The sequence below is a fragment of the Oryzias latipes genome, chromosome 18 (assembly GCF_053564925.1).
Source record: "Oryzias latipes strain Hd-rR chromosome 18, Olatipes_Hd-rR_3.1".
Taxonomy (NCBI): Eukaryota; Metazoa; Chordata; class Actinopteri; order Beloniformes; family Adrianichthyidae; genus Oryzias; species Oryzias latipes.
The window spans coordinates 30,624,570-30,649,423 of record NC_136254.1 but is presented as its reverse complement, the minus strand read 5'-3'; the positions used below and the strand labels follow the sequence as shown (position 1 = coordinate 30,649,423).

At 40.1% G+C, this 24,854-nt stretch overlaps 1 protein-coding gene across 2 annotated transcripts in view; it reads right to left on the bottom strand.

Annotated features, from left to right (window-relative positions):
• Window positions 1-3,092: 3,092 nt before the first annotated feature.
• Window positions 3,093-24,854, bottom strand: part of cyp26b1 (cytochrome P450, family 26, subfamily b, polypeptide 1) — a 34,852-nt gene continuing 13,090 nt past the window's right edge. The window contains exons 2-7 of one of the 2 annotated variants that reach the window (XM_078935718.1): window positions 20,462-20,686; window positions 11,246-11,364; window positions 10,029-10,185; window positions 9,783-9,938; window positions 7,238-7,522; window positions 3,093-6,783 (exon numbers count right to left, since the gene is read on the bottom strand). In XM_078935718.1, coding sequence (XP_078791844.1) covers window positions 6,391-6,783; window positions 7,238-7,522; window positions 9,783-9,938; window positions 10,029-10,185; window positions 11,246-11,364; window positions 20,462-20,686 — 1,335 coding nt within the window. In that variant the 3' untranslated portion in view covers window positions 3,093-6,390. The remainder of the gene's footprint in view (window positions 6,784-7,237; window positions 7,523-9,782; window positions 9,939-10,028; window positions 10,186-11,245; window positions 11,365-20,461; window positions 20,687-24,854) is intronic. The other variant, NM_001278821.1, reaches the window with a different exon arrangement.

The following is a 24,854-nucleotide window of genomic DNA, read 5'->3' as shown; positions in this document are numbered from 1 at the left end:
TCCGCTTTAGAATCCGAGCTACATTAGTTCAAAAATGTCAACGTTGGATCCAAAGCTCCGGGGTACATTGGAGAAGGTAATGTGAGACACAACTACTACGTCCATTTTGCATATGTAGCATGGAAAATTGGTCATACATGAATATACGTGGAAAAAGGGAGAAAAGTTGTGATCTTTGTGGGAAATTTTCACAGATGTATCACGAATGAGCCACATTAAAGCCACATGAGTACAAATAAACCACGCAAAGAACACGAAAATCTATGTAGAACATGATTTAGCTTGATTTTTGAGCTGTTTTCATCAATTCATTAGTGATTCCTGAGTCAATTACTTAATTTGAACGTGGTATGTGCTGTGAGACATTCGAGAAAAGTCTGTTAGACATACGTGGAACGGTCATGGAAAGACACAAATTTGCGTATTCATCTTGCAAAACTCACGCACAATTTCCTGAGATTAACGTAACAATATCACCTGATATATCATGCATGTATCACCAAAGACCACAATTTCATACGTGAAAAATTTGCCAAAGTGGCTGTGTGACATGGCCTCAGTGGAAGTTATGATAACTGATTATTGGTGTACTTTACTGATGTTACAATATGAATGCTGTACTTGTACACCAGTCACAAGCCATTTCTGTGTATGGGGAAAATCAGTTTCTTTCTCTTTGGACTTGGAGAAATAGATTCCGGGTCCAAATCTATATTGGAGCTAAAGATGGAAATGTCAAAAGAACAGTCATACATCACAAAAGAGCAGACCATTAGAGAAAAGGTGAAATGGCTTTTCATCTAAGAATTGCCCTTATTTTATGACAGAAAAGCCTCCAACTGGACATGAACCCTCACTGTAGGTCTGAGAGGCTCACGTTGGAGCACTTCCTCTGGCACATCGTCTCTCCTGGCAGCAAAACTCCAAACAGAGCTGAGCTTGTTTTTCCCACGAGCTGTGTTTGTATGGAAGTGTGGATCTTCCACTCATATTTTAAATTCAATATCACGCAGCACCATGACACATTGATCCCTTTTTTTGGTGTTCAAACCTGTAGGTTGGTGCATGTAGAAACATCAGTTTGAAGCAATCAAACAAAACTGTGTGGAGTTCCTTTGTTAATTTAACTTCACAGGTTCAGAAAAGCAAAAAGAAATATGTGATTTGCATTATTGCACTATTGCAGCGAAGGAAAGGGGTATACACGCTAAACATCATAAGTCATACAGAGCATCATTTCATTGGGAAAGTTCACCTTTTACTGCTTGTTTTTTTCCAGATGATGAAGCAAAAGTTTGTTTCAAAGAAACAAAAAGTCCACAAATCGTGTCCTAGATCACTTTGATTGAAGAAATCTTCACCATCAACTCAGATCAATGAATGTGTATCAACAAACAAACTATGTCTTTTATTAACTAATAATTAAATTATTTATGACATATGTTCTGAGTTTCTGCCGCAATGGTTACCAATTGGCCAGTGCAATAATATAGAACATTCAGGCTATTTGAGTGTAACTTCTTTTAAAGGTGTCCATGGACACCCTGCAGCCAATCAGAACCAAGGAACATGGCTAATCAAAAATAACCAAAAAACTGAGAATAAAATGACGGTTGACGTTCTTACCCCCAAAAAAGCACCTGCATGTTGGGTCCATGTGATATGCAACAGTTCTGATAGGTCCAGATGGGTATTACGTTTGTTCTTCCATCATTCTGGGTACCATTCTGTTCCAGTGTTTGTAAATCCCCCTCACGTTTAGACACAAAAATCAAGGCAGAACAGAAGAGAAAGACTGCTTTAAACAAAAAAGAACTGTTGCCAGTTTTCCCAGGAGTCAGCTTTCCCATGTGTTTACCGCAAAGTTAGAGAAGATGTCCCGAAAAAAAGACCCAGAAACAAACAGCAGCTACCTTTTGGACCCAACAGATCTCACTGAGTCTCCATGACAGCACAATTACAAGACTGAATGAGTTTGGTTTGTTTGGGATGGCTGCCAGGAAAAAGTCTCCTCTGCCTAGAAAGATAATAGGAGCACGACTGAGGCGCACAAAGCTGCGTCTGATCAAACCACGAGGCTTCCCAGAGTTCTATCAGACCAGAGTTCAGATCATACTTTAGAGCAAAAAAACAGACCAAATGTGAGCAAGTTAGGAAAAAGTCGGAAAATGTCTCCTTGGAGGATGGAACTGATAGTTCTCCACAGAAAATATACAGAACATGATAATGAACGGCACATGATTTAGTTTTGTCTTTATGCTTTTATTTGTTGTCCTGTTCAGAATCTTCAGAGTTAATAAATATTTATCCTTCATGTCTAGATGGTTTGGTCCACTTTTGGTCTTTGGTTTCAAGATGCTAACTAAAATCCAAAACCAGAGATAGTTACATTTCCATTTGTTCCTTTAAATTCAATCTCTAGTGAATTCTTTAGAACAAAGTCTGCGATGGATGTACTTTACTTTTATTTGAGTAATTTAACCTCTGTGCTATCCTATGATCCCACCCTTCCATTGACGTGTTCTCCCTACCATGACAAAGGTGCATAAAGGTGGAGAGATTTCATGTAATCCATGGACACCAGTGAAGATCACTAATCATTGAAGAAAAAAGGTTCAGAGCACTGTCTAGTGGGTCTAGATGACCCAACTTCCAATCTTACAGTGCCTTGGATAGCACAGGGGTTAATATCCTTTCTTACCCTTTTTTCATTTATTTTTTAACCTTTGTGGAGAAATTTTTTTATGTGACCACTTTTTGCTAATACTGTATATTATTTTGAAGTTTACTCTAATTTTCTAAAATAAACACTGAAAAAAAACTGAAAATGCTGATGAAATGGGGAAAAAAATTGGAAAAATTCACATCTATATACAACTTTGTTACTGTAGTAATAATATTTTGAAAGGTTACTTTTTTTCCATTTTATATATATATATATGTATATATATATATATATATATATATATATATATATATATATATATATATATATATATATATATATATATATATATATATATACATATATATATACATACATATGTATATATCGCCGTGTAAGTAAATGAATTAAAATAACTTTTACAGCCTTCCTTTTCATTTTAAACTTTATTATAGGAGTACACATAAAAGTCTTCCAAAAACATTTATACGTAAATTAAATGATCATTTATTTATTTTGTAAAAACAAATATGTACAGATTGACAGTAAGACAGGTCAAAAAAAACCAACAGGTGAGACAGGGGAAGTGTAGTTGCGTGACACTTAAAAAAAGAAATATATCCGGAAGTGCTTTCTGTTTTTCCATATTTAATATAAAAAATGCAATGATAATAAGTCTGAATAACAAAACAAATTATTATTACAGTAATCAAATTGACAATATTAACAATTTAAACACTGTGTACAATATAAACTGAAATACATAACATTCTAAATACATTCAGTATTTAACAAAGACCTTGTCATGTAGACTAAAAACTCTAAATCTGTAATAGAATAAAAAATAGCATTTTGAATTTCTTATGACAACAATTTTTATCATAGAATAACATTAATAATAGGTTATTAGTTCATGTAAATAGCTAATTTCTCCATGGCTTGCCAAGTGATACTATACAAACTAATATACACTATATCCTATTCATGCTCCTTTGCTCTCACAAATATTTCAGTTAGCTAAATAATATATATAAATTCATAGAAAAAGAGGAATTGTCACTTGATACAAACCATCACAATCTAGAACTCTCAATTAGAAAATGTACACAAGAAAAGCAGCAAAACAAAATCGATATATTGTTTTATCATGAACAAATCAGTGGTGCATTAATTAGAAAATGGAAAAGGCATGTCATAGAGTCCATCTTTATTGTCCAATAAGAAAAGCCCTCTGAGTGGGACTCCTCCCTCCCCTGAATTCTCATTGGTCCATCGCGATCACAAGGGACGGAATTTAACAACTCTGTCCGAGCTTTCTAGAATCTTCCCAAAGGTTCCACGGAGAATGCTTTCCTTTATTGGAACAAGATGAGTTCTGGTGTGCAATTGTCCCAAGAGATGGATCTCGTTCAGCTCATAAAGTTGCTCAAACCATGCAATTTCGCTTTGAATTCTTGTTTAGTGGAATCGTTTGTTCCCAATGAGAAGGAGAAAACAGCACACATTACACATGAACAGATTTGGAAGGTCATGTTCAAGCAGCGTGTATGCAGTTCTTCTATTATCCTCCTGTCCCTTCGTCTTTTCTCCTGTTTTAGTCCAACAAGTCATGAGAAAAGAGTCAGTGTTAAGGAACTGACATCACCCAGGAGCATTCATGTAGACTGCGAGAGCAGCTCATCACAGGTTAAGACAAGCAATAGGGATGTATGTTCTGTGATACGAAAGTGAAATTCTCAAGAAAATGAGCATAAAATGTGTTCAGGACAAGGACATTAACAAGGCATTGGTCTAGCACTGACATTACTGCAGCAAGAAGGAGTGTAGGCGTATTCTGGGATAGATTTATATTTATATAAAAAAACAACAGAAGCTTCCTTAGTTATCACATCACTGTTTACTCTTCACCTGAGTTTACTAACCTTTAATGTTATAAGGGTTAGCCATGTAAGGAAAACATTCAGTCCAAAGCCTGGATTATGGTTCGGCGTCAAATTTCCAGGACCGCAGTACACATTATCTCCTCTGGTATTAGCACTTTTTAAGTTTGAAACTTTATCAGTATAGCAAACTAGATTTTTAAAGCATGTTGACGTGGTATCTTAATAGTAAATTTAACATTAGTATACTACCTTGCTAATCCTAAATTTAGCGTTCTACTAGTAGTAACTTTTGCATTAGAATACTACCTTCCTGATGGTAACTTTAAGATTTGCATACTGCCATGCTAGTGCTAACTTAAGTGTTCTACTTACAGTAACTTTAGTAGTAGCATGCTACCTTGCTAGTGCTAACTTTAGCATCCTGCTGATGGTTACTTTAGCATTGGCATACTTCCTTTCTATGCTAACTTTGGTGATTTGCTAATGGTAACTTTAGTATTAGCATACTACCTTGTTAGTGCTAACTTTAGCATTTTGCTAATGCAAGCTTTAGCATTAGCAAGCTACTTTGCTACTACTAATGTTTGTATTCTGCTAATGCTAACTTAAACATTACAAAACAACTATCCTAATGCTAACTTTGGCATTAGCATGATTTACTATTCAGTTACTCAAAGCATTTCCTTGTTTACATTTCTAAATGCATTTTTTTGTGGATAAGCCAAAACATGGTAACATGAGTACACATAAATAATAAGACGGGAATAATCTTCCTGAAAGTTTTTCCATCTTCTTACTACTCCCTTGTTCCTCTATTTATTTATTTTTTGCTTGTTTTCTTTCCAACTTTGTCCTATTTTAAATTGTGTTGTAGTTATTTTTCATGTGCTGCAAATAAATATACCAGACTTTTGTGTGGCATTCTAAAAAAACAAGAAGACAAGAAACAAGAAAGAAGGCTCCCAAATCTCAGTATAAAAAACTTTAAGGGTTAGGGAGAGCTTTGCAAAAATCAGACACCCTAATAAGTTCTTTTTTGAGTAAAACTGCAGTTTCTTTGACCGAAGTTATTAAATTCCCTGTTTTTAAAGCACTAATGTTTGTTTGTCAAAACCATTTGTGACTTGACTGGTACAAAGGAGGTGTAGCTACAGCTCATTTAAAGAAAGCAAGAGCAACCTGTTCATTTAAATCCCTTTTAAGGTAAACACATCATTCCTATTGGTAGCACATTTATGGTAAATTACTTTATGAACTTTCTGTATATTTTAACTAGTAGTAGCCTACTCTATTAGCTCCCCTCACTTTATACAACATAGCATTGCTGATTGCATGAAACGGGTCAAATCTGGAATCTATTCTTGGTTGGACCTTTGTTAATTTTGGTTCCAAATGATCAATAAACGTTGAATGTTTGGGGAATATATTGTTGCTTTTACCCTGCAGAATGTGATTAGACACAAATAAAATAGAATATTATATTATTTCGTCCTATACCCTGTTTTATCCATCTGAAACCCCTTATGCAACCATCCTTATTTTCTAATCTCTAACACTTCATTTCACTACGTCCCTTTGTGCACAATCCCGCTCATCTCTCAAATTATATTACATAGCTTTCTATTAGGTATTTTAGTTTCAATATTTCTTAAAAAAAAATACACATGAAACATTATACTATAGAACTTTTTTGGCTGCTTCTTTCTTTCTTTAAGGAAAGTCCCAATTCTAAAATGCAACAGGAGATGTAGACGATTGCCTCTGTTTTAGCCTCAAAGGAACCTCCACCTTGGCAAGGAAAATAAACTTTCTGAAATGACTTTTTTTCTTCTTTCAGTCTTCTCAGACCGTTGCCCCTAGTAGCTCTTCTGACTTGGCCATGATCTCGTTCTGGTTAGAGTCCAGGCCGTAGAACTTCACCTTTAGACCATCGACCGGGTGAACCACCGGAACTGTGGTCAAGCGTGGGAACTGCCGGGTGGCTAGCTCGAAGCGACTGGTGCTGGCCAGCTCAATGGCGAGAAGGCGAAGGAAGAGGGTGGCGAGCTGCTTTCCGAGACACGACCTGACACCGCCACCAAAGGGCAGGTAGTGAAAGCGCCCCTCTTTGTCTTCTCCCCGTTCCGGACTGAAACGATCTGGATCAAAGACCTCAGCATCTTTGAAGACGGCAGCCGTGTCGTGAGTGTCCCGTATGCTGTACATCACACTCCAACCCTTTGGAATCTGGACTCCCTGAAAACAGAAGATGGATGGATGTGGTATCAATAAATGGTCAAACTTAGCCAACAGCAGTTTCAGATGAAGCTTGGTGTTGATGACTATCGTATATAATTATCTGTACTTTTCCAGACGCTCAAACCGCTTACAATGTGTCCATTATTCATTCATACTTGGTAATGGTAAGCTACTGATGTAGCCACAGCTTCCCTGGGGCAGACCGATAGAGGCGTGGCTGCCAGTAAGTGCCTATGGCCCCTCGGACCATCAATGGGACATTCGTACACATTCACACACAAGCAACACTGGAGGCACGGAGAGTGAAGTGTCTTGCCCAAGGACACACAGCAACAGTTGGCTGAAGGGAGCGGGGATCGATCATTCGCCAACCTGCTCAACCATCTGAGCCACTGTGGTAGCACATGACATAAACGGAACAGATGCTACAGTAAAAATAATGGCCACTCACATCCAGTTCGAAGGTCTGCATGGCGGTTCTGTAGGCTCCTGACACAGGTGTGAAAAGTCTCAGAACCTCCTTGATGACGCAGTCAAGGTATTTCAGGCTGACAATGGTTTCCAGCCTCAGCTCTCCTTCAGGACAAAGACATCCATTGTGGAGGAGCCCCTTGCTTCTCAGTTCCTCTCTGAGGCGCTCAAGGACGGTAGGATGTTGGAGGAGTTGCATGATGAGAGAGGTGCTAGCGCTGGCGGTGGTGGCGAAAGCAGCAAAGATTAGCTCAATGGTTGATTCCTGCAACACAAAGGAAAACGGATCATTAGTCCACTCATTTCTGTTTCCAAAAGGACATCTCAGACAAAAACCCCTATGCATAGAACCTCAAAAAAAGGGTGTAGGTTTGTAAGATTATTTCAGTCAGACAACTCATGCAGTAAAAATATATTTATTTTCACATACTTTTAATTTTCACATTCTTTAAGTTGGCATTCACAATCTTTTCGTTTGGCATAAGGCTCTGTTCAATTCCATGATATAATTTTTTCCATAAAACTTTTGGGTAATAACAACTCTAACGGAGCCCACAGGTGGAAGCTGGGGAGGAGGGCGGGGCGACGAAAGCAGCACTTGCGGTAAGGAAGAGAATGAACGACTGCACACCTGGTCTTAAATAGGACGCTGAACAGGTGAGTTAATTAACTTAACCGCCCTAGGGGAGTAACCAAAGTAAAATACTGCTGAGTGCCTGCCTGAAAGGCGAAAAAGTTAGCTGTTTTTTGGACATGGTGGTCTTTGAAATACACAGAATGATTGAATGATTTGTGATCTTCACTGGTGTTCATGGATTACATGAAATCTTTCCACCTTTATCCACCTTTGTCATGGTAGGGAGAACACGTCAATGCAAGGGTGGGGTCATCTAAGATAGCACAAGGGTTAAAGCAAAGTTTGATCTACAGAAATAAAAGTGGTTTCATAGAATTATCAACCTTAAACGAATGCAACATGCTGCGCTTCCTCTCGACCTGTGGCTTTTGTAATATACCACTGAGACAAATGTGATACGCCACCCATCCTTTTGAGCATAGCCCTCAAAAATTTTAAAACCTTCCAGCAAATAGGAGCCAAGGGATGGCTTTTATTTTCCACATTATGGTTACATCCAGATGGGGACGCTTAAGGAAAAGCATACAGGAATACAAAGTTGGTGCTGTGCAGGGGGCTTAAGGGCTGATTAGTCTTTACTTTAGAGACAAGAAAAATAAAAAAGGCATGGAACTGATTTTTCATGCAACTCCACTTTAAATAGAAGTTTATTGTCTTTAATCCCTGAAAAGTAGTGTTTTAATAATAATAATTCTTCCGTGATGGCACATTTTGAAGATTGAGGAATAAACATCAGTGGGTCTGAGCAGCACGCTTTATGGTGTAAACCTCTCATCAGAAACCTCCATCATCTGTGCCAAAACACACGGGTGCTTCTCCTTACGTGTGTGTTTTATGTGAACACGTGATTGATGAAGGTGGGGACTGGGCCTCTTAAAAAGGGTCTTCCCAGTTCAGTTGGCCTGTGTGCGTACAGGAGGCCTCATTCAGACTCCTAGCAGGGACAGCGCTGACTTATTTTTGGCCCTGGACTTTACCCCAAAACCACAAGGAGTGAGAGAGAGGTGGAGTTTCCACTGAATTCCTCAGAAAGTCTTAAATCGGTAAATAGGAGGTGTGTCTTTCTCGCTGTTTATTTTGCTGTATAACTGTCTGTTTGTGGGAATCAGCTCATTTTTTTCTTGAAGCTAAAACTGGTCCTTTCTAACAGCACCAAGTGACTAAGTTTAACTGTACAGATTTAAAAATGCAGCTGGGCAAAGACGTAGGGTCACCGCCATGGGCTGGTTCCCCCCCAGCATTTAATGGCCCGTGCACAGCATGGTGGGGGCAGCGGCAGGGGTCTGAAACACTTGTGTCGTGGGCATTTGTCAGCTGCCTGAAGATGGTAGAGGGCTAAACGTGCATTTTTTCAACGCACGTTTATTCCTTTGGGCTTCTTCTTCTCCAACTGTACTTGCGCATGTGCGCCACCTACAGTTGGAAGAGGCTAATAAAGCGAATGTCAAAGTTTTCTCATGAATCTTGCGCCAGGCTTTTCTTTCATAGTTTTATTTCGACATACGCCTGAGTGTCAGACTGGTCACAAAACACACTTTTTATTTTTAATCAATGATCAATTTTCAAACAGTTGGCACTTCCGTTAATTAAGGGGGACCCCATCCATACATCGCTACCAAATCAGAGCCACTGATTGGTCAAAGTTCGATCTGGTTTAACTTCCAGAAGAACATGCGGTAAAGAATGCACGTTTTGTATGGAGAATCGCAAAATGATCAAAGAAACTAGTGTCGCTACGCATGAATGCGAGTTTTGAACGAGGAAGCCTAAAACGCACATCTATGCATGTTTACATAGACTTTTTATTGGAAGTGGTCGCTTGAATGTGTTGAGCTGAGGGCAGTGTAAACCTACCCTGAGATGCTTTTATGGCATTGTTTATGGTTACCTTCAGTTCCTGCATGGTGAGCTCCGTGCCGTTCTCTTTGGCGCTCTCCATCAGGACATCAAGGGCGTCGCTGTAATCCTTTCCTTGAGAACACATAGGCTTCTCCCTGATGGCTTTCTCAATGCTTTTTTGCAAGATGTCTCGTGCTCGGATGCCCTGCAAGCACACAGAGACATCTGTTTACCAAGAACATAAGAACAAATTTATGGTTCAAATTCAAACAAAGGCTGAAATCCAAACGCTTACCTTCCTGAAGCCGCTAAATGGCAGGTCTATGGGCAGGCTGAAGAGGTTGTTGATAAAGTCTTGGAAGGCTGAAAACATGTGCTTCATTTCCTCCTCTGACACCCTGAAACCCAGTAGCACCCTCACAGCCATGGTGAACGACAGCTTCTGGCTCTCCCTGTGGAACGACATTCTCACTTACTTCCAGTTCATACACGGGCAAACTGTGCTTTTTTCCCTTAACTTGGTCAAAGTCTAACAGCTAAACTAAGAACAGGGACTTCTGCAGGGTACAAATGCAAGTCAAGTTGGGCCAAACCAGGACGGCACAGTGAATCAAATCATCGTCTCTAAAAATTGTATGGAACCTTGGTGTTTTGACCAAGTAACCCAACAAATTTGGCACAAAGGTTGAGTTTTACCAACATGTACTAACAACCAGGAGTTTATGTACTGTGTGATAGTAACTTTAAACTGGTTGAACACTTCTGAACCATCTTGCACGCTAATGCTTAAAGGTATTAACACAAGCACTATGTACATTTTGCATATTTTCTACGTATGAAAATTTGGTTTTTCGTGATACATGCGTGATACACGGAATTCGTGAATGTTTCCTGCGTTCGTCATTTGTCGATGTGCGCAGACGTCCGTCGAGGGTTTTAGCCGACGGGTCTTCACATGAATTTGGTTTTGAGCTGTTCAAAAGTTGTGGTCAGTTTATGCACAATGAATACGTAAATCTAATGCGATTGTGCTTGATTTTTGCATACGCAAATTTGTGGCTTTTCACGACCGTTCCACGTACGTCTAACAGACTTTTCACGCATGTACCACTAATATATAATTTTCATATTCAGTATACAGTATATCCCCTTAAAAATTACGTAATTGATGCACAAATCACTAATGAATTGCATATAAACAGCGCAATAATCACACACAGTTCAATTTTCTACGTTGATTTACCTGTTCTTTGTATGGTATATTCATGATGCATCTATGAAAATTTCACGTAAAGACCACAATTTGTCTTACTTTTTCCATGAATATTTAATTATGACCAACTTTCATGTGTGACACGGCCTTCACAAGAAATGTATGAATACGAGAACATGGCATTCAAAAATGTTCCAGTGATGGCAGAAAAACGTCCTTAAAGGACAGAAAAACATCCATTAAGGACAGACCGTTTCCTGTTCTTCAGTGGTTACATTGATACTTTTGTCGTGCTGTACCTGTAGACGTTGATGGGGTCGGGGTTGGAGCTCCACACCCGGAGGCTCTCCTGAATCACCTGCTGAATCTTAGGTAGGTACATCGTCAGGGCTTCGTGACTGAACACTTTGGCGAAAACCTGCAGACAGAATAGGAGGCGTTGTCATTTGTAAACACTGTACCTGTTAAGATGAAGAGAAAGCACTCTCTCACTACATCCAGACAAAATTTGTAAGGAATTGGGGTTAGTCCCAGAGATACTTGTTTGAACCGGAACAAGTCGAGGCAGAGGAGTAAGGCATTAGGATTAGACGCTGCCCTCCACCCATAGTTTGTGCAAACACACTCCGACTGTCAATAAATGCCGACTGACGGGGTGTGTGAGCAGACCAACGAGTTTACTTTGCTCTAATGTTTGGCTGTTCCGTCTCATTCGTTTTTCTGCGTGTCACTTTGAGACTTCTGAAAAAAAAAAGGTGAAGTTTGGGGAAAAGTTCACCTGGAAGTTTTATTAACCCTCCCTTTTTTAAACCTACCCGTTTTACCCAAAGACACTTTTTGTACATTAAGGAAGTTTTTCCTGCAGTTGGCAGAACTGGAACAGCCACTAAGCAAAGAAAAAATGCAGGTGGAGTTCAATTCCCTTTTCAACTTATGCTGTTTAAACATGTTGGGAAAAATGAGAAATACTACGATTTTACAACTGCTCTATCCCACACTCAACAAGCGGAGCTTATTTCATGAAATTAAATTCTACAAGAACATGTTAAAAACACCAAAAACAGCATTTACATTGGAGGGGGTCTTGATAACCTTTGTTTCTACAAAGATTTTTGGCTCAAGGGTCAAACAGTTGCACTGAAGATGGCAACGCAGCACATCCTGAAGGAAAGTCCTCCGACTTCCACACATGGTTTAAATTTTCTGCTCAATGAATCCAGACTGGAACATCTGAACAGGCAAATTTTACATTAGACGTTGTGCGTAATGATTGGTGGCTCAGAGTTGTTTTGATACAGGTTCATTGAAAAGTCACGGGCACATCTGTCACGCTCTTGCACGCAGTCTTTCATTTACGTTGACTTTTTCGAAGGGACTCTGCATGTGTAGGTTAGATAATGACGAAGGAGCGCATAAAACAAACTACCGATTGCACTAATTTTATCCCTGTGGGCGTTTTATGACTTCTAGTGTACTTTTTATGGCCATGTAGAGACATTAAAGTCTACTTGTTTTTAGTACCTATGACAGCACGTCGTTAATAACACACTTAATCTCCTTGATTACAGCTTTAAATATGGTCGTAGTGAAAGGATCCTTATTTTATGCCTCAAAGGGCGGCACTGATGAGTAACGAGGTTATATTTTTTGTTCTGTTTGCTATCTAAACCCATCATGAAGTCACGTTAGGCTTTTCTTCACAGAGTAAGCTGTAAGAAAGAAGCTTCCTGCAGGATTTAATCTGTAACGCTGATTTGGTTTTTGAGGTTGATTTTTTAGCCACCTAACCATCTTTCTGGCGCCCCTGCACTTGTTTGCTTCATTTCCAAACCCTGCATGCCTCCGTCTGTCGCCGTCAGAACCAATGAACAATAGTCCATAGAGCAAGAATGCAGCGCTTTATACACAGTATGCATGTGTAGTTTGCCTGCATAATATATAATATGCTGTTTGATGGAGTGGTTAAAACAGATCTCAGAGCGCTCTTAGATGTTGGCAGTCCTACATTTCCCGTCACCGCCCCACCCTGAGACTGCTGGTCACAGATCAGCTTACACGACCTGTTCTCCATCCTCAACCACACTGGATTCCACGCAAGAGCTGACCTCAGAAGAGATGGAGACCAAACTCCGGCTGCAATGACTTCTTGTGCTCATCTGGCCGCGCCTTGTTAGTTTGGGTACTTTCCATGTGCTGCTTCGCTTAGCTTCAGTTTCACAGTGAAACAGCTGGATAAACCTCAATCACATGGAGTCATTTCTCACTTGTCTTCAACTTGGGTTAAACGTTACTGTTAATGACGCCCACTCTAAATAATGAGAGGAAGAGCTGAATTTATTTTCAGATGAGGGACACTGCGGATGTTCCGAAAATACAAGGTACAGTAGACGTAACCGTTTCTATTCGTAGGATCACTCTGATAGAAGAAGCCCAGAAAATAAAGATTTGATGCTTTCCTCTTGTCCAGAAAAAAATGTAGAGCTAGCCTCCAAATCCCCCCCCCTCCTCCTTAACTACTAAAAAACTACATAGTGCAGGACTGTCTAGTGGATTTTAAAAGCAATTTGGACACCATGCTCACTACTTCTGTTTTGTTTAAACGACAAAGATGACATCACAGATTTCACAAAGTGAGAATCTAATCAACACAAGTATTTTACGACCACTATTTATGAATCCACTGTGTCCTGAGGATACAAATGTGAATGCTTTATTTTTTTTAAATAGTAAAGAAGTTGTTCAAACACAATGCATTGTGGTCTATATTCGCCTATCTAGTGAGCATCGATGCACTCTGACTTCTGGAAAGTTTCTAGGGCACTCAATTTTGGATTTGTAGATTCAGACGGCACTGTCAAATGGCAAACAAAGTATATTTTGCGCCATGATTTGGATTCACCAAGGATTGATGATAGCTCACAATGGAGAGACCTTCGTGCAAGCTTTAACTATTCATCTTTTTGCTTACAGATTTGAATATTTGATCTATGCAGAAACCAATATAGTTTTCTTTCTTCTTTTTTTTTACAAACCAACGCCTTGAAAAAATAGATGATAAAAGCACAGCTGTGTGTTGAGAATAAGTAAGACTGATCAAGACCAGAATAACGGCCACAACTTTGGCACCAAGATAACAGCTCTCATCAAAGCTAGCCTCAAACGTTTCTGATTGTTCGTGAAAGTTGCTTCCATCCGTTTCATGGGTGCAGTTTTCAATATAGTAGCTTTTATGGGCAGCGTCAACAAATCGCCAACGGATATTACGCTATACATGTGTATTAATACATACACATTTGGTTGTTTTAAGATACTTGATGTGATATAATCGTAGCAGATAGTTATATAAAACATATATGCATATGTTTCATTTTCTAAACATTAAATTTAAGATTTTTTTCCATCTTTCAGCTCAAATGATGGTATTTTAGTTTTTACAGGGGTTGGTCTAAAAGACATTCTTCTTTGAAGCCATAAATACATCGGGATTTCTGAATCTAAAAACACAAACAGACGTCTACCGAGCAGATGCTGTTGCTGAACGCAACCACTTCGTTCGGTTGGTTCCATCCGAACAATTCCATGTGGTTTTTAAGATAATAGCTTTTATGGGTGGAGTTACCAATTCACAACAGAGGTCAGCTTTTCATGACCTCTGTTGTGGTGGTGATTTTACACTATACATGTGTACGTGTGCATTTTATTGACTAAACGGTACATTTACCGTTATATATTTGAGCTCCAAAGTTACTGTTTTTCATCCTCAGTTGGTTGGTTTTTGGGGAGATTGGTTTAAAAGACGATAAATACAACGTGATTTCTGACTCTAAACGCAAACAGCCGTCCACTGAGCAAACGCAGTTGCTGAGCGCAACCCTTCGTCCAGCCGGCAGAGGTGGCAGAACCTTGTGCGTTTCCCCATTAAGTGCCGTCTGCACTGGATTATGCATAATTGGACAATTTGAGTGAGCGCCGCTGCCATTCCTACACTCAAACTCCCTCACGTAAACAGAACGGGCTGAGCTACTGTCGCTTCAGCCAGCCAGCCAGCTAGTGTGTGTGTGCGCGCTTGGGCAAAAGGTAACTACAGGTCAAACAAATACAGTCACACACCCAACATCCACAGCCTGGCTGCCACTCAAATACAGTTTTTGTGCAGTGTCACTGCATGCGGCTCTCAGGACGCGGGCGGAGGGGTTGGGTTGGGATTGTTCATTACAACAGCCCACAAAAACGTGACTGTCTCCTGGAGCCTGCAGCGCAAAGACTGGAGATCTTGCACACACAGACACAGTTGTCCTAATAACGTCCATATGTCTTAAATTATGTGAAAGTGCTGCGAGCTGCTGGTTCCACAGACATGTAAAGACTCCTTTATTCTTTTCACTGCCCTCGCTGCTCCCACCCCTTCCTCTTTCTCCCTGCCCCTTCATCCATCCAGCTCTTTAAAAAGACCTTTTTTGCTCGTCTGTCTCTGTTCTTTCGCTCAAACGCGAGTCTTCCCCCGGCTTCTGTCGTCACTCTGAACCAGACAGACCCTGCTCTGCTGCTGAGGGTCAGCACGTCTGAGCGGCAGGTGAAGCTAATGGAGTTCACAGCACAGCAGAGTTCGCAAAAAATTACCCCTCATTTACATGAAACTGTAAGCTGTGCTTGAACCAACAGGATCCCAGAGGCACTTTAAATGTAACTGTAGACGAAATCCTACTTCTGCTGTTGCAGTTGCACTTTGTTGGTCAACTTTACAACATTTCTCGTCTTGTTTTTTTCACTAAAAACGAACAAAAAAATTTCAAATCGGTCCTTGCCATGGAGCTCAGCAAGACTCCCAGTAAGTTTTAGTGACACTTAATGGATTCTTAAAAGTCAGTGTTTATGTCACCTTTCATTCTGATCTCACTTTTAGAAAGAGGAGATGCTTAGAAAGAGGGTTTAATAAAATTTGCAGTGCCCTCTACTATTCCTATGAAGACTCTCATTCATCCAGGTAGATTCCTTCACAGTAGTAGGTTTAAAGGTTGTCATCTGGACTTGGTGCCCTCTACTGGTGAGAAATAGAATCACATATAGGAGCAGTTTCACACAAGTTTTTTCATTGCCTCCCACTTTTCCGTCCTCTGTATTTTTAATTTTATTTAGGCACCAAACAATGGTTCCAAAATACACAGTACACACAAGCAAGAAGAATATGTGGTAAATGTGAGTAGCTAAGAAACAATCGGGATCCAATCTTACAGTTAGCAGGTTGGACGTAGTCTTTATAAACTGTACGACTGATTACTTTGAACTGTTGCACAATAATCCTTTAACACCGGAGCTCTAGCTCCAGTGTTGACATTCACTAAAGTACTGTAACTTTGTTTATCGGCGCAAAACTGCTTTTTCTCCACTTCAGAATCCACTGGAATCACGCTAATCACGGTAATCACGTTAACGGTCAAAGGGTTTCAGTAATTCAACAAACATCAACTATGGAACTAAAGCTCCGGTGCTAAATGATGAGCAAAACATCAAGGCCAAGACATGTGAGCAGATAAACCCAAAAATCCAACCTTTGCACAAGTCTGCCTTCTGTGGTTATACAATGTAAAGGATCAAATGGACCCTGTGCAGAATTCTGAAGCTTTACTGTACTTCATCTGAATCATGTAGAAGATCTGATCCCTGAAATATTTGATCAAATTTCCTTTTGTCGACCTTCCGGCATATCCCTTTAAGGGTTTACACAGTGAATCAGCTTTCACTGAGTCCCACAGGTAGTTTGGCAGAGATTTTTACGCTGGATGCCCTTCTTGACATAACCCTGCATTTTATCCGGGCTGGGGACCGGCACAGGGAGACCCAGAATTGGCTACATAGTTAGCCAGTAGCGCATAGAATCTTGCCCAAGGACCCACACTGGATGAGGCTCATCCAATTCCCCCTGGGAATTGAACCCTGGTTTCCCATGTGCCAGATAGCTTAGTTGGTTAAGAGAAGTTGATCAGATTTCATAACCTTTTAAAATGGTCTTAGTCAATCCAAGAAAATGGCAACTCTACAGTTTTGTTTCATTTGCACACAGTTAAAGGCAACAACCAAAAAAAAGTCATGAACATCCAGTCCCTACAGTCACACATGAATAAACCATTTTCCTTTTTGAAGTAATGGATTTGGTAACTAATAGAGTTCCTAGTCGGTGTCCTCTCTGAAGCATAGTTTTTAATTTGGGGGTCAAAAAGAAACCTGCCTGATACCTGCTTGACACTTAAACCGCTTTTCCCACAACCTGGATGCTCTGTCAAAACAAACGCTCACGAAATCTTCCTGCCAAACTCTTACAGACTACTTGACAGCCCATGAACAACTTTATTTACAAAAGTGATAAAATCTGTAAGCTCCTCATGACGGTTGTTGGTTTCTGTCCAAATTGCTTGGTTGGGGTTGACATTATAGCTTCAGCCTGCGGTTCTCACAGAGAATGACTTTCCTTGGCTAGCTCCGGTCTGTATGGAAACTGGCTTCTTACGCACACCGAAGCCCAGTCTGCTGTGCGAAGATTAGATTTCCCCACGAAAACCAAAGAGAAGTGTGTGCGCTCAGGAACAGCCCTGCTCCTCAGACCTGCCACTCATTCTTTCGTCTCGCGTCTGACTGTTGACTCGGTTTTATTGCCAAGAAAACAGGAGTGAGCTCTGCCAAAACACACATACCCCTGCATGAGCGGCAAAACTCCCATCAACCCAACTGCTTCTCCATCGGTCAATTAAATAATGTGATGTGGCAATTCACAGGTGTGAGATGCATGATCTGAGTCAAAAGTGACTTGCTCAGACATCATAACATGGTGTGGGATATATAAGGCACCAACAACAACATTGAGGTAAGTTGCAGTGCAACCATCCTTGGATATTTTGGAAGCTCTGTTGTTAACCTTTTAATACGGGAGCTGCTGCTCTAGTGTTGGCTAACTTTGAACTACAGTAAATCTTTGACCGTTTATGCAATTAATGGGATTCCAACGGATTCTGAAAGTTGAGAAAAGCAGCTTTACGGCAACATGCAACACTTATTGGTAGTAAAGTATGTAGGTAATCAAGCTAAATGAGCGGATTCTGATGCGTAAAATAGCGACTTTGCGCTTGGCTAGCTCGGGTTAGTATGAAAACTGGCTTCTTACCTAAACTAAAGGTGTCATCAGCAGCTGATGAAGTGTGAGAATGACACTTTAATGCTACAGACACACTGGGCATGGTTCAAGAATGCACTAAAAGGGGTTTCTTGAAAGTGCATTTAGCCCATGGTGTTGACACTGGACAAGCAGGGAGGGGCTTGTTCTTCTTCTCCTGTTTCCTAGTGCATGTCTGCCGCCTACAGTTGGAAAAGTCTTGGTGCGAAATATTGAAGTGGTGCAAATCTTACAATACTTGCTCCAGGCTTTTTTTTTTAACAACTCTATTCTAATAAACGAAAGACAATAATCGCAATTATTAATTCTTCCTAAATGATTACTTTTTTCATGATTGGCACTTCCATAAATTAAAAAAGGACGCCACCCATCCGTCACTACCGAATCGGAGTCCCTGCTTGGTCAAAGTTCAACCTAGATGAACTTTTAACCCACGACTTATGTGTAGAAATGTGTGTAGTTACGGTTGAACAACAGAGGATTGAATGCAGAAGCCCACTGGAATTTTGTCTTAAAGGTCCATAGCAGAGTGCAGGGAGAACATATCTTAACGCTCCATGCAACACTTTCCATAGAATCGCACATCGCTGCTTCTCTCTGTGTCAAAATCAACGGTCAAAGCGTTGCAGTGGTTTAAAAAGTGTGTTGTTAAGTTGTCGCCGGGTTAAAGCCAACCGCATATTGTGCTGTATCGGCATCGAGGGGTCAAACTTATCCAAGTAAGCGTCCGCACTGGGATGGCATTCATGCCGCGTCCTGGCTTGGGGGGCAGTACTGAGCAAGTGCGTCCTGGTGTGTTGGGTTTTTGTGTCAAAGCCCCCACAGAAGCCCCTTCTTTGTGCCGTGTCGGAGGCAGCCTTCCTAATCAGGGGTCATTACATGAGGTTAGTGCAGGGGTCTCCAGGGAAAGGAGAGGGGATCAGAGCTCAGATTAGACCCAGCCGACCCCTCGCCGTCCCCCGAAACCTGAGTCCGCCTCCACAGAGAGAAAATGAGGCTGATCTACAGGAAAAGGGAAAAAAAAAGGCACCCGGCTGCTCCTCTTGTGCTCCTCATTCTGCTGCTTTTGTGTGTTTATCTGCAAAGTTGTAGCGTTCTGATGTGTGCGCGTTTGTGCGAACGAGGTATGTGCCCCGGGGATGAAGGGATAATAGCGGGGAGAGCTAAGTGGTTGATTACCTGAAATGGTCCTGGCAAAGGCGGGACGGAGGAAGCCGGAGAAAAAAACGAGAGAAAACAACAGATAATCCAGGGGAGTCTGCTGATGGAGATGAGCAGAGGGGAGGATGGAGGGATGGAGGGACGGAGGGGTTGTTCTCACTCTTCAGCAGCTGCTGATAACGCAGAGCCACACCGGATAACTTTGCATTGATGCTCTCTAAGAGTGCGTAGACTTAATGAATGTACACATTTACATACTGGGTTTGGGTCAAAACAACACACCCAAAAATGTGCAAACTGCCAGTTTGAATCCATTTTAAAAATAGACGTTCACTGTTTTGCAAAAATGTTTCAACTGGTTTGAAATCCCATTAATTCATCTTTACACAATTAGAGTTCCCGGATGAACCATACGCTAACCGTACATTTTTTTCCTCAAATATCATGTAGCAGATGCCATGAAAAAAAACAGTATTCTGGATGATTATAATCTGATCATAAGTAATGTCTACATTGATGTGAGAAATAGGTCTTTCAAAATACTCAACACTTTTCATTAAAGTTAAAAAAAAGGGTTTTGGTTTTTAAAAACTACTTTTCATTAAAAAATGACAAAACTCTCCGAACATCAGCAACCACAAATATTCATGTTTTTCAAGTTATTTGCTTCAAGTTCCTTTGATCAATCTCATTTGTTGGATATTGCACCACTCAGTACGAGCTTCCTTTTTTGGTTGCAAACTGGAGATTTACTCAGAATTGAAGATGATAAAATGTTTATTAAAGCCGTATTTAAGTTAAACTAAATGTAAAACAATTGAAGAAACGTCTGTATTGACCAATAATCGACCTTTATAGAGTCGATAGAAGAAAAACTCATCAATAAAAGCCTTTTTATTTTGGTCAAGTAAGTCAAAGAGCATTTTATCTGTGATGACTTCCCCCTACAGAACTGAACTCCAGAATCTGGATTCACTGTTTGTTTCTGCTTGCTGTTAATGAACCATATAAGATATTTGCACCTTTTTTTGGTTAAAAAATATCACTTTAAGAGTCTTGTGGGCCATTTGTATCTCTGTTATTTGTCCAGTAGTTTGGACTTTAATGGAAACCTTCAGAAATGTTTCTTTTAGAGTTTAAATGAGCGTTTTAGTAGTTTGTTGAGGGCAAAGTAGGCGTGGCTTCTGACCTTCCTCCTCTTGCGGTGAATGTCTCCGATGCTGTTGGCCAGAGAGTTGGGCCCCAGGAGGGTGGAGGTGCTCTGGGGCCAGTCCACCGTCACCAGCGTGTGCTCGCCCATCAGCACTTTCCGGACGTTCTCCGCCCCCGTCACTCGGATCAGAGGGCGGCCGAGAAGGTGAGTCTTAAACACGTTGCCGTACTTTTGTCTCCGCGACGCGTGGAAGTTTGAACCCTACAAGAAAAAGAAAAAGGATGTTTTCAATTCACAGAAATTTCCAAATAACAGTAGGAATTAAGACTGTACACAAAAAAAGGAGCACAATTGTCATTTGTGATAATTACAAAAACAACTTATTTTATTGTAAGAAGCTTTTATCTCTACGACTTTCTTCAGTTATATCAAAATGACTGCAAAAATCTACCAGAAAGCTCAACCTGTGTGTTGCAAGATTCAACAAATGAGATTGATCCATAGATTTTGATCATCATCATCATCATCATCATCATCTCTGCAGCATCACAGACAAGCAACCAAAGCTGCCTCTCATGCAGCTGACCTCTGCTCCAACATTGATCCTTCGCTCTAAAACCTCTCTAAGCGTTTTTCTCCCTCTGCGGTTTGAGGCCCAAACTTTGGTGAGGTCCCCAAAGGCCGAACGTTCCTGATGTTTCCATCATCTGCCGGGAAAAGGGGGAAAAGGATCCACTGACACTCGCAGGCTGCAGATGTTTAAGAAGCCTGTTTACATAAGGTTAATGAAGTGAAAACGGATTTAGGTTGCCTTCAGGACACGCGTTGGGATCAGCTTTCACAGGGTTGAGGGGAAAGGTTCTCCAAACATTTTCAGCTCAGGCTTGGGGTACAGTAAATGAAACGTCAGAATGAAGCCATCAGCTCCTCAGACATTTGTTGTTCTTCATGCTCTTCACTTTTCATCCAACTTCTTTTACTTTTACATAAATCGTTTGATTCGATGGTAAAATAGTTAAAAGTTGCAAACTAAATACTTATTTCATGCTCACAAAGTATTTGGAAATTGCCTACAAAATAGGCTTTTATTTTTATTCTATTGACATAATTGGTGGTCTGCTGGGGTCAAAACCTGATATGGAGTAAAGTTTCATGATGGACAGTTAGATCTGAGTTTATTTTAGGCTTCGGAAAACCTCATTTCTGAGACATTGACAGCCAGGCCGCCGATATCAGCATCAGTATTTGGTCTTCGTGGTTCCCTCGGTTAAATTACTTTGTGGAAACTAATCATTCCTATGTATGTACAATTTAACCATCCCATAGCCATGAATTAGTATTTTGTTGCACAATTGTGAGATTCCGCGACTGACAAATCATTACGAATTACAATCATTACGAATTATCACCATGAATGCTCATTTCATTGTAGGATTTAACTAGTTTGGGACCAGAAATTAGAACTTTGATTGTACTATTTCATCATTTCATTCAGCTATTATTATTTTGTTAGTACCATTTTCCCATTTCAAGTTTTTTTTGTACCTTTCTAATTTTTTTTGTCATCAGGTCTTTCCAGCTCACAATGTGCAAATCTCCAATCATCAGCAAGGATCATCTTTAAAATCATGAAAGATCCCGGCTGACCTTTTCAAACAGCAGACAAAAGCTACCAGATTGATGTTTACCAGCTTTTTATGGAGAAAAAAAAAGGTTGGACCACGTTTCCAACTGGGCCCATTTGGCGTTGGGGTTCTCAGTAAACCTCCTGACCTTTAAACAGATCTGGTGATGGCAGAGCCAATGAGAGCTGACCCCGGAACCGTAAAGACCGGTTTACCGCGTTACACGCAGATCCAACGCACACAACACGACGTATGTAGCGTCTGCACGCCAGTATTCACACGTACCGCTAAAGCTAGACTCTCAAGTACATGCATGTGCCGGTCCAAATGTGCAGTCTCACACATGCACTTCGCATTCATAAAGCACACACACACAAAAAAAGCAGAGTAAATAAACACATAGAGGCCCAACTGCAAACTGCCGAAGCAACACTTACTGGTTTGACCCCGTTTTACTCCAGGGGAAAGAGATATTTGCAACTGTGAGGCGCACACACTCTCTCTTTGTAGAGGTAAACATCTGTGAAAACTACACTCCAGTCCAACCTTTAATTGATAAATAGTCTAATTTTTTTTAGAACAAATGTTTTTTTCCCCAATAAAAAATGTCCTATTGAAACCAGCATAAAGAACCTGTGTAGTACCTATACAGCAGGAAAATGAAGTCTCTAATTTTAGCGTGTAGTTTGTCTCCTGGCCGGGACACACCTCTGGCAGCAACGCAGCGTTCTATTTCTGATCACGTGTCCACGCACACACACACACACACACACACGCGGCTTCATCCTAGACTCCTTGCAGCGATTCAGATTTACGGTGTAATTTGTGGCCCAGAGTCCTGCAGGGAAGCCTTGATGCGTTCAATAAAATCTGAAACACAACCTGCTTCAGTTTCCAAGAACTGTTAAACGGAGGAGGTGTTTAAGATCTGCACCGACGACCTGCTCAATCACTGCCTGTCATACCGCATGAAATTATTGGTCAAACATAAAAATAAACTGCAACATTTGATCCAAAACACTTATGTAACGCCTTCAAGAGTTGCTGCACCAAAGTTAGGCTCCCTTTTCAAAAACTACAAAGAGAAAGGTGGGGAAAAAAAGACAAAGCTATTCTAAATTTCTGATTTGAATACTCGGTATCAAGAAATTACGCCCTAAAAGTGTAAGAAACACCAATAATTTCCAAAATAATTGTTCTGTTTTGGAGATTCTGCTGTTTGGAATTAAACACTTTGGGGTAAAACATCGTAATTATTATAGCAATTTCGTCATTTTCACGCAAATGAAGTCGGTCACTCCTTCTCCGATTGTATATAATATTCATCTTTTACTAATCATTTTTACTTTATTTACAACTAATTGGAAAGATTTGAACCTTTTATTGAACAAAAAAATGTATGCTAAATATGTAGCATTAGCTTGATGCTATTAACGCTAGCCTTTGTTAGCTTGCTTCCTATTTTAATTCTAGCTTCTTGTAAAAATAAAACAAAAAACTGCAGTTTCTAATTGACCACAAAGGTCAAATATATTTTTACTATAATTCTGGAAAACAAGAATTTACAAGAGTATAAAAACAGAAAATTAGAAAAAAAGTATATTTAAAAAAAAACAGGAATAAAAAGCTACAGAGACTAGTTTTATCAAATAACCGACAACTCAACATCTCAAGGCTGCGAATTTGGTCAAAACAGAAATATGAAAGTTAAGACGCAAACAGACTTTTAAGTCAAAACGGATCTTTTGTTTTAAATAAGAAGGTCATGAAGTAGAAACAAAACTGGCTAACGGAGCCTCATCGCGTCTTTCCGAGAAATCTGCCACTTTGTTGCGTTTGCCGCTACTTTATTCCAAAAACAACATGGAGAAACCAACAAATGTGAAACTGATACATTCAATCAGTCAATCAAACTATTTAGTATGTTACATTTGGAAAAAAAGGACATACCTTGTCATTTTCTGTTTTTTATTTTATTTAAAAAAAAAATTTATTGATCAATACAATTATTTGTTGTGATTATTGTAAAATGAAAATGTATTCACTTGCATAACATACCCAATTTTGGAATTGGGTATAAAAATTGCATTTCTGAAATATTTCCTTACATTTACTTTGCTAGATTTGGTTTTTAAATACGTATGAACTAACTACACATTAAAAATGTGAAATATCTGGTATTTTACGATCCTTTTAACCACCGTATGTCACTAATTCATACATACCATTAAACCTAGGACTCCACTTAATTAGCCATCATCTTGAATGGATAGATTTTTTTCATATAATTGGAAATAAACACAGATGTGAAGAAGTTAGGACTCTGTTGCATTAAGAATCAATGTGCAGTTGTTGGCATTGTGTTGTAGTGATTGGATTTGAATCATTGTTGGAGCATCGCACCAACATTTCTGCTTAATTGCTCGTTGTTTTAGGGTGGATTCACGCCACGCCACGCCACGCTTTCCTGGGAAGCTATAACAAATATTACTTGTCAAAAACCTTACGGTCAACCTAACCACAAGCCGTTTTCCTACCCTGGGACCTTTCTCACCTTCTTTCAACGCACGTCGCATGTTTTCCCGAGTGAACTAAATTGAGTGCAGATGCATTTCGGCCTCTCTGCTGAGGCTAAATGTTGCTTTCGGAGCCAGACGGTTTTTATGGATGAAAAGTGAGGCTAATTAACATCCTGTTCAATATGCCCCCGAACTCTGTGTTCATTACAGCACTTAAGCTGCCTCAGATGTTCCAACCTCCTGGTTGAGAGGTGTTGATGCCATGTTCTTCACCCTGAGCTGAAC